General features: G+C 40.5%; 1 protein-coding gene across 1 annotated transcript; it reads right to left on the reverse strand.

The window, feature by feature from the left end:
• Positions 1-9,195: 9,195 nt before the first annotated feature.
• On the reverse strand, positions 9,196-10,436 carry LOC139434302 (transmembrane protein 238-like). The gene has a single exon (XM_071204169.1). It carries the CDS (start codon positions 10,397-10,399, stop codon positions 9,923-9,925), a length of 477 nt encoding a protein of 158 aa, XP_071060270.1. The 5' UTR covers positions 10,400-10,436; the 3' UTR covers positions 9,196-9,922.
• Positions 10,437-10,919: the final 483 nt, after the last annotated feature.

Consider the following 10,919-nt stretch of genomic DNA (forward strand, 5'->3'; position numbering starts at 1 on the left):
AATGCATCGATATCACCATCCAATCGTGTATTAAAACTCACAAACTACCGCATGTATGAGATTATTTTGCAGGATCAATTCTCCCTTCAGTCTCTACGTCGCAGCAGCGCAAAGCCACACTGCATGATGGTCTTCCTCCTCCACTACAAAATCAATGACACGTTTTGCACGTTGCCCCCTTTGCAGCATATTGACATTTTGAACTGAATACAGAAATTAATTTAAAAGATTCCTCATTAAAAACAAATGTTTTATTCTTGACAGAAAGATTGGGGCTTTATATGCCCTTGCCGGGGCTGCAGGTTTATAATCCTGAGCTGTCCTGTCTGCAGGCCTTGTTATCATACGGGTGAGTGACCCTGCCATCTGTAGGCCACTTGTTTGTAAACACTGTCTGTGCGGAAGTGGTGTGTGTGCGCGCGCGCAAGCAGACATCAGATGATAACAGCCATGGCGAGTAAAGAGTAAAGTAATGATCACGCGCTAACTGATTGGTTTCATTGAATACAGCATGAATTCAAAACCAAGGTTAGTCAACATAAAAATAATACATTTATTTCATGGTACATTCTAGTTTGTAGGTCAGAAAACATTTCCACATAGAGAACTAAAAGAGTAACATGGTCTGAATCCTTATGGAGGCAAAACATAACTAAAAGAAAGGGGAAAGCCTTATGTGTGTCAAAAGCTTTTATTTAATATATTAATATAGCAATTTGATACACAAGATTTATGTGACATACTTTACTTAAAACAAAAATATGAGTCCCTTTATAGTTATACATTAAATTGTCCTCAATTAAAGCTATATGATCAGTTATTTGTCACAAAAAGTGATCATAAAAATATCAAAAACGGCTTGCTTTTGCCTGTTTTTGATATTGTTAATTAATTAATAATATTGTTATCATTATTATATTTCTGAAGTTTGTTCAGACAAGCATCTGAAGAAATAGCTTTTGGAGTTCTCACAACGTTTTCACATTTCATAAAATAAGAGAATAACTGATCAATCGTGGAAAATAATTACAGATTGGTGATTGGTTACAAATATTCTTTGTTATTACCCCACATTTTATTATTGCATTAAGTTCAAATACAGAATTAATTTGTACAACTGCAAAGATATGAAAACATACTACTTCAATGATGCCCATCAATTATTTCAATACTATGCCTAGATATGAAATTAATTAAATTAAGTATTTTATTTTAGAAGATTATATCTACTTAATCATAGTATGGTTGAAGGGCATCATTCACCTCTAACTTTTCTCCACTGGAGGGAGACATGCACCGCCACAATCCTCCAAAGATGACATCACAAAATCGCCAGCCATTTTAAGCTTTTAAGCTGAAGTAGTGTGCACAAGCAGAATAATGAACATCATCACTTCATCACATGCCTAAAGACAGATGTATGTGCCCACAGCCACGTGTAGGCCTACCAGTATCTGCTTATTATGAAAAGCATTTGAAAGATGGATACAATCAATACAAGTTCCCTAATGAGACATATCCTTATCTGAGAATACATTCACACACCTCAGATGTATTACTGATTTTGATGGCAGTTCTTGTATTACAAATCTCTGGTAATCATTCATATACCGATGGCAGAACTTTTAACACATGATAGCATATCATATCGTAACCCTGCTGTTGTCTCACCTACCATTTTAACATGACAGAATATCATAGGTACTCGAAAGGAGAGTCAGGCCGATTGTCGAACCTCAGATTGAGGAGGAGCAATGCGGATTCCGTCCTGGTCGTGGAACGACGGATCAGCTTTTTACTCTCGCAAGGATCCTGGAGGGGGCCTGGGAGTATGCTTATCCGGTCTACATGTGTTTTGTAGACTTGGAGAAGGCATATGACCGAGTTCCCAGGGAGTTACTGTGGGAGGTGCTGCGGGAGTATGGGGTGAGCGGGTCTCTACTCAGGGCCATCCAATCTCTGTACTCCCAAAGCGAGAGCTGTGTCCGGGTCCTCGGCAGTTTCCGGTGAGGGTTGGCCTCCGCCAGGGCTGCGCTTTGTCACCAATCCTGTTTGTAATATACATGGATCGGATTTCGAGGTGTAGTCGTGGGGAGGGGGTCTGCAGTTCGGTGGACTAAGGATTGCACCACTGCTTTTTGCAGATGATGTGGTTCTGATGGCTTCATCGGTCTGCGACCTTCAGCACTCACTGGATCGGTTCGCAACCGAGTGTGAAGCGGCTGGGATGAGGATCAGCACCTCCAAATCTGAGGCCATGGTTCTCAGCAGGAAACCGATGGACTGTCCACTCCAAGTAGGGAATGAGTCCTTACCCCAAGTGAAGGAGTTCAAGTATCTCGGGGTCTTGTTCTCGAGTGAGGGAACAATGGAGCGTGAGATGGGCCGGAGAATCGGAGCAGCGGGAGCGGTACTGCAGTCGCTTTACCGCACCGTTGTGACGAAAAGGGAGCTGAGCCGGAAGGCAAAGCTCTCTGTCTACCGGGCCATTTTCGTTCCTACCCTCACCTATGGTCATGAAGGATGGGTCATGACCAAAAGAACGAGATCGCGGATACAAGCGGCCGAGATGGGTTTTCTCCGCAGGGTGGCTGGTGTCTCCCTTAGGGATAAGGTGAGAAGTTCGGTCATCAGGGAGGGACTCGGAGTTGAGCCGCTCCTCCTTCGCGTCGAAAGGAGCCAGTTGAGGTGGTTCGGGCACCTAGTTAGGATGCCACCTGGGCGCCTCCCTAGGGAGGTGTTCCAGGCACGTCCAGCTGGGAAGAAACCAAGGGGTAGACCTACACTCTAAAAACGAATTCAGGCGACCTTTCACCTCCACTTAATTAAATGCATGGTTGCAAGATAAAAATGTGAGTTAATTGATTTAGATAAACATTTTAAGTTGCAAACATTAATTTATAAGTTGTGTTGACGTAATAATGTTGGTAATTACATCAACTTAATATTGTGTGTAATTTGAACTCTGATTTCTGCGTTAATTGACTTAAAACTAAATTCAAGTTGGAGTAAGTAATGCAATTGGCTTGATAACTTCATTGTTCTACACCTTGAGTTAAGGATTTCAAGTCCACTCCCACTTAACATGCCTGGACAAGTTCCGACAGTTAAGACAAATATAAATACTATACAAAGGACATTTTAAGGTGAGTATCATCTTTTGTCATTCAAATACAGTAGATAGCCTTGTAGTTGCACTGTATAGGCAAATTGCTGTTTGACCAAAATTAGCAGCCTTTGAACTGTGAATAGTTCTGTGAGAGGATACAAAGTAGTAGAGGCTGCTGTGAGTGTAAAAATACTTTGGTTACTATTGTGATATCGCTTTTTATTCAAAATGAATCTTGTGAAGCAGATCAAGGAGTTGTCATTGAAATGCAAGTTGTTGGCAGTCACCCATTCAGAATATATTCATTTAGGTAATTTCTCTTTTTTTCTTTTTCAAAAATAGCACAATACAATTAAAGTACGCAGAGAACTATAGCCATCCGCTGCCTTGTCGTGTACCTTGGAGACAAGGAAGAGGACCTTTTCAAGGAGTTTAGCGACGTAATTAAAAATCTTGAAATAAAATAAAATCCACGGGCACAGTGTAAAAACACAGGACAAAAGCACTGCTCTATGTCAGTTACATTTTGAAGCATATTGCACTTTTGGCCACACCTCAATTAATAATATCTTAGCAACGTTCAGCATGGATAGGTGTTGACAGCAATGGCATGGGAAAAGGATTGTGTAATATTTGACAAGTGGCTTCTGCTCTTCACTTAACCAGTTCAAGTATTGTATGGAACCTGCAGAAAAGATGAGAAGATACACTAAAACTTGCACGGTTGTGATTGACAAAATCTGTCCACATGCATTTAAACACTAGGCAAAGTACTCAAAAGCACCTCTGTGTGTCTTCAGGACCACATTGCCATGACGACACACACATGCAGACTCAATAGGGGAAAACAATACCAGTGTTGCTGTTAGCTAAGAGTGACAGTTTAAAAAGTATGCATTACCTAATTCATTATCTCTTATGCGCTAACCTATTGTTTAATGTGCTTCAAAAGGACATGAATATCGCCTTCATCAGTGACCGGTCCACCCAGGATCTGACCATACGATGGCAACCATCGTGGTCGAGGGAAACAAACGAATGAGCAAGCATTCTGCGTTAAATGTGTTCATACTGTTTGAAATAATGACTGTCGGCAGTGTAAACATCTTTGTTACATCTTTTGTAAAATGGATGTGTGTGATCTGCAGATTGGTGGCCATTGAGAGTTTGTTTCTGTTCTACAAAAACTTTACAGATTTGACATATTTGGCACTGGTTTTAAATATGCAAAGGCCTCTAACTTCGTTGTGATGGCAGCATGTATTTGCTGTGTCCCCATTTCCCATGGTAATATGGCTAATGTGTTTATTTATTATTTGTGGGGCAATTTAAATGTGTTATTTATCTTTTTTTCCAAGATTTAAATGAAGCTCAGCGCAAGTTCTTTCAGGAAGACTGGGTGTGTATACATTCACTCCGTGGCTGCATATAATCAGCTCATCACAGGCGTTCTCTTTAACCTATTACATTTCACCTCATTCTCCAGCAGCCAATCAACGTGCTGCAGCCAAACTATAACATGGTTCTCCTCTCTCCTGCAGTCAGCTGTGATTTCAGGTGTTCATGCACCTTATCATACTGTGTGGCATGTGTCAATACATGTTCAAACAAAATGAATTCTCTCCTGATTGAAACATCATGTGTTGAAATAAACAACTGCAGTTCAAAATAAAAAGTGAATTACCTAATATTTTTGTTGTGGAATCAATTAATGTCTTTCTTTAAAGGCAAAAACATGAAAAAGCTAAGAAAAAAAACTATTGAATACAATATATTTGGAGCAACTTAATTTATAAATGGTTGTCAACTTAAAAACGTGTTTTCACAATGATGGTAATTAAGTACATACAACTTAAAATTATTTTTAAATCATGTGGTAAAACTAGGACTCGGAACAACTTAATCTTTTGAGTAATTAACTTCAAAACGTGTGTTTATGCTACCAATTATTAAGTAAGTGGTAATTAAAAACACCTCTGATTGTAGAGGAAAAGCCTTCTCCCCTAACTCAAATAACTTTGTTGCTTGAAGACAATAGAAGTTGTCTTAACTCAATAAACATCGATGCAAACTGTTGCGTTGATTTTCTTTGTTGAGCCAAGGCATTTGTTTTTAGAGTGTACCAGGTGGAGGGATTATATCTCTTCGCTGGCCTGGGAGCGCCTTGGGATCCCCCAGTCAGAGCTGGTTGATGTCGCCAGGGAAAAGAAAGTTTGGGGCTCTCTGCTGGAACTGCTACCCCCGCGACCCGACCACGGATAAGCGGGAGAAGATGGATGGATGGATGAATATCATAGTACAAGGTTCCATTATCCATCATGGATCATATCTGTAAAAGTGTAGGAGTATTATGCAAATATCTTTGTAATTTGTTGTGTCTTATCTGCATCTTTTTTATTTATTGCTTTTTAGCCCTGCTTTTTTCAAAACTTGAGCTTCTTTAATAAGTACTTAAATCCTTTTTTTTCAAACTATTATCTTATCTCATCTCTTCTTATTTCTTGTATCAAGATTAATAAATAAAGCCACATCTAAAATATTAAAACTTAAAACATTTATAAGTGTTTCTTATTATACTTCCTGTGTAGCCTACTGGTGGTTTTGCCACAGCTAATGGGAATCAACTATTAGCTAAAGCTCTTTAAAACCACAGGATTAGGAGTCATGACTTTTCTCAGCATTGCCGACAAAATGCTTCATCATGCTGTGTTATTTGATTAAGGCTGTAACCAACCAGGAAGTGGATCTGAGCCTCATGCTCTTGTAAAGTAGAGCCTCTCATATGCCATGTATATCGCTGAGATGCTATTGTGCACTGACAAGTACAGTTGTGATTAAGATTATAATGAGATATATACCATCAAGACAACTTGGGAATTTCAGCACAACGGAGAAGGCGGCGCCCCGCGGGGGAGGAGGGGCTGAGCAACAGGGTTTCCATCTCTTTGCAGTGAGAGAGCCCCATTACGCCTCTCCTCCATTTCCTCTCTCAGGGGCAGGAACCAAATGGACACATTAATAACTCTCTCCATGTCTGAGGGGGCTAATGGTGCCTTGAGTGCTGATTAAGCCTGGGAAGAATTGGGCGTGGAAGGGAGGTATTAGTTTCATTCTTCTCAATGGCTGTTGTGGTGAACAAACGGAAGCTCAGCTCGCACAGCTTTGGTTTTCTTTTGAGGGAAAACCTATTGCTAAATTACAGAATGCGCCAGTACAGTAGATACACACCTTAAACTCCAATGTTACACTATTCTTGCATCTATCTATCCAATCATTTTAGCAGACCTTTTTAACTGTTCATCCATTACTGTAGCTAACTTTGAGCTACATATTTCAACTATGTATTCATGACTTTTAGCTAACTATTACAATTGTTTATCCATAACTTTAAGCTAACATTTTCAACAGTTTAAGCATTAGTTCACAGATTTTTCAACTGTATACCAATACTTGTAGCTAACTTAAACTAACTATTTCAACAGTTAATGCATTATATAAGCTTATAATTTCACGGTTTATGCCTTATTTTAGCTAACTATTTATACAGTTTATGCAATAATTTTAACTAACTATTTCAACTGTTTATCAATTATTTTTAGCAGACTTTTTCATCTGTTGCCATTAGCCTTCTTTTAGCTTACTGTTTTCCAATCCTTTTGGCTAATTAAATCTACGACTTATGGATGCATTTTAACTACCTGAAGCATCTCTGCTTGCTTGCTAACACGTTTTAACAAACATAAATGCAATATTAGGCCTACAGGTGTTACAGCTGATGTTTACATGTGTGGATATATTATTGTAATGAAATAAAAATACCTATGGTTTCAAATCTCTGCTAGTTGGCTTTGTGAATGATCATGATTCCTGTCTTTCTGGATAGCTTAGTGATTTTGCTTGTGTGAGAGAGATGTTAATTCTTCCTGTTGAACTCTGTAGGCTAAAGACTCAAATAACCCAGAGCAGAAACCACAGTTCCTGTTTGGACAGTTCTTATGGAGGTGCAGCCCAACAACACACAACAAAGGACACAACAAATGTCATTTTAGAGTATGTTTAGTCCCTAATTCCAAAAGCTTATACATCTAACATGAATGTGCAAAGATATGTTGAAATATAAATATCAAATCATAATGTACATGATAACAACATAAATAAGGCCTACAGTTTCCCACATTTTTAAAAGTTTCCTTCCAATGAAAGTGCTGAGAAATACATTTTCCACTCCAACAAAGTCCAGGAATCAATGCTGTCCACACACAACATGACAAGTTGTTTTACCCTGAAGTCGTGAGGGTGGAAAAGAGTTCTTTTTATCTCCTGGGATTAGTCAAATGTGTTCCTGGTCGTGCGCAGATTTGGTTTTATCACACATCCTTCACTTGAGGCAAAACTTCAAGGAGTGCCAGGCTCACAAATTCATGATTTTTGACGAAGCTTCTGCTTCAATCCCTTCCTCGTCATCGTGCTGCTGGGTCGAAGGAGTCCGGCTCGGCCAGCCCTGCTTCACACATACTGCCTCACAGTATGTCTTGTTTGGTCAGGTTGAGCTCCTCGTCAGACACCTTGATGTTCCCCATGTACCAGAATATCCAAAAAAACGTACTCATGAAGATCAGCAAAGGTCCGGACAGCACAAAAAAGTCCCAGTAACTCAAAGGTGCAAAGATCCCAACAAAGAAGAGGATAAGTCCGGCGACGTCGAAAATCACAGCAATGGACACGAAGATGCTGGTATACTTCCCCTCCTTCATAGTTGGGCCTTGAGAGACGGACAGGTGGATGTCGTCTGAACGTCTGACAGGAGTGAGAGCAAGTCTCTACACAACAGAGCTTTCAAGATCATACTGTTTCAGCCTCAGCACACCTTGCATTTCTATCATAGCACAAGACTTGTTGGGAAGACTGGTATGCAACCACAACAACTGGTTGAGCTGCTCATAAACATGAAAGCCTCTCGGTCCTCGGACTTGTTTTGCTACTTCCATGTCATTAAGGGGACGCCTCAAGCATTGTCTGTAAGCTGCATGGCAGATTTATGCACATATATTTCGCAATCAGCCGCCATTGAGCTTGTGTGTGCACAGCGATAAGCCTGTTTGCATTAATTGAGGCCCCCCTGATCCTTTTTGTTCAGCTAATGACACTAAAGTGATTTGGAGCGGCATCAGTGTGTTGCATCTTTTATCTGATGGTTCAAAGCTCGCTCTCGACTTTACTCCGACTGAGTTCAGAGAGTGGAAAGAAACGTGCTCTTCATATTTAACTTGGGAGCAGCTCTGCAGGGTGGATGCACTTCATTCAAGCCTTCCCTCAATATTTGATAACCCACGGTTCGTGCGTGACAACAATAATGACACCTATTGTGTGTCACAATGAGGAAACGCACTTAATGGAGACTTCTCTTTGAGCTGCTTGTCTGACATGACAGGCTGCCACCATTTTATCTCTGCAATGCGGATGTAATCTCCTGCCCATAGCTGGTGTACACAGCACCGATGGGTTTTATTTACTGTAACATCACACGTTCCGAGTGTGTCAGGCTGTCATGCTAACTAACTCTGTGTGTGGTAAAGGCTGCTTCAGGTTAAATAATTACACACCTGGCACGGCCGGGACATTTGCATAAGGTGTGCTATCATTTGGACTACAATTTGTGTCTCCTATTGCCACATTTGCTTTAGTAGATACAGTTTGTTCCTCAGGGTCCCAGGTCATATGATCCTCTGTCCGGAATGTTTAGGTTTCAACAACACAACACCGTTGAGACAAAACCAGTCCGACGAGTGCACGTTGCTGACAGCTAACCAAAGAGCAAACATGACTTGACTTTTCTTTGTCTCGTAGCAGCAACAACTTGTTTAAAATAGGTGAAATGTTTTGGAACATGTGGGAAAGAATTTGAATGAAAAAAAACGGACATGTCAGCTTGTTAGACTAACACAACAGCCTTTCGGAGGAGGCACACTATTTTTGGATTCAATATAAATTAGAATATATATTATTAGGATTTACTCCTAGACATAAAATAAGAAATACAAAACTAACTATCGATTATTAGTTTCATGTAGAATGGCTGACGACACAACATATTCATTTAAGAAATAGATTTGAACCTGGCACCCCTTTAAAATATGACACGGCTACAAGTGTAATGCCCTTAAGACCTTCATTGTTAAAGTTTCTAATGTGCTTCCGTGTAAATACTATATATACTAACTAACAAGAGAAAGGTTGGAAATAGTTGAGACCTTAATGTTTGTGAATAAAATGGACATATAATACAATTGAACCCTTCAAGTAAAACACAAACATGTGTTCAGGTCAACAATGATTAGTTTCTTGGAAAGACAATTTGTAATTAAATGGAAACTATGAGTTTTCTCAACCATTTCATTCGAAAACCAAGTTGATTCATTTTTAGTGACTATGTTAACTTAGTTCTTCATGTACTTTGAATTGTTTGCTTGCCTGTGGATCAATGTTCACATCTTGGCATATATACAAATATTGACGTACAGTAGCTTTATTTTTAGTGCAAAACTAATCTTCCCCGGTAGCATTCTTTCCATGAAACTTACAGACATATACCATAAAGTGTTACTGAAAATAAAAGAAACAATATACCTTTTAAGTGCAATAACAAAGGGAGTGTTTCAGGGAGTACATTGAAGTTTCTTTGGATCTCCATATTTCTAATAAATCTTGAGTATGACTTTATCTCAATGCTTTCAGTTTTGGGCTGGGAAATAAGAGCATTTTTAGCATCTTACGTGAAATAGTACCCAAGGCATATGTTCAGATGCTTGCTTCTTATTGTTCTATCTCCAATTTCTTCTCCACAGCAGGGGAGTCTTGACCCTCTTCATAGCCCTCATTTTGGTAGGCTGTGGACCTGCCCCATGTCACCCGGCTGGCTTTGTGTGCAGGTAAGCTCTTCCCGCAGTCATCTTCCTCATCCACACATTTTACGCGTGGCTCCCCTTTCAGCGTCTGGCTCAACCTCTCGGATAGTTTCCTGGCCAGCTTCACTATACGGCTCCTCTTCTTCCACCCGTCGTCCTCCGACACCCGGATGTTCCCCACGTACCACATGAGCCAGAAGGCCAGGCTCACGAAGGTGATCAGAGAGCCGGTGTAGATCAAGAAGTCGCCGTAAAATAGTCCGCTGCTGAGGCGCAGGTTGGCGAATATGCCGACGAAAAGCAGAATCAGACCCAAAACATCGAATAATATGGCGATGAAGAATACAGTAATGCATCCTCCTATAACATTCATTATCCGTTCCATGGTGGACACATCACAGCTGCTTCATAACGGGAGGATGTTTCAGGGTTTGTACCTGAGCTGAGTCAGCGCACCTGTAGAGAAACGCCCCACCTTTAGAGTGCAGGTAAACACGGGCTTTTCCCAGGCTTATTCCCTGATGCACACACCCCTGAACACACACACACACACACACACACACACACACACACACACACACACACACACACACACACACACACACACACACACACACACACACACACACACACACACACACACACACACACACACACACACACACACACACACACACACACACACACACACACACACACACACACACACACACACACACACACATACACACACACTCTTTCCATGAGGCAGGCTTATGGCTTCCTTGTCTTTCATTACAACACAGCAGGTTAAAGTCCACAATATATTGCTCCAGGTGACATAATGCAAAAGATGCAGGAACTTTAACATATCGTTTGACATTCAAATGAAGGTATCGTGACTCAGCCTTTTTCTAATTGTGAGG

The sequence above is a fragment of the Pseudochaenichthys georgianus genome, chromosome 8 (genome assembly GCF_902827115.2).
Source record: "Pseudochaenichthys georgianus chromosome 8, fPseGeo1.2, whole genome shotgun sequence".
In the NCBI taxonomy this organism is placed as follows: Eukaryota; Metazoa; Chordata; class Actinopteri; order Perciformes; family Channichthyidae; genus Pseudochaenichthys; species Pseudochaenichthys georgianus.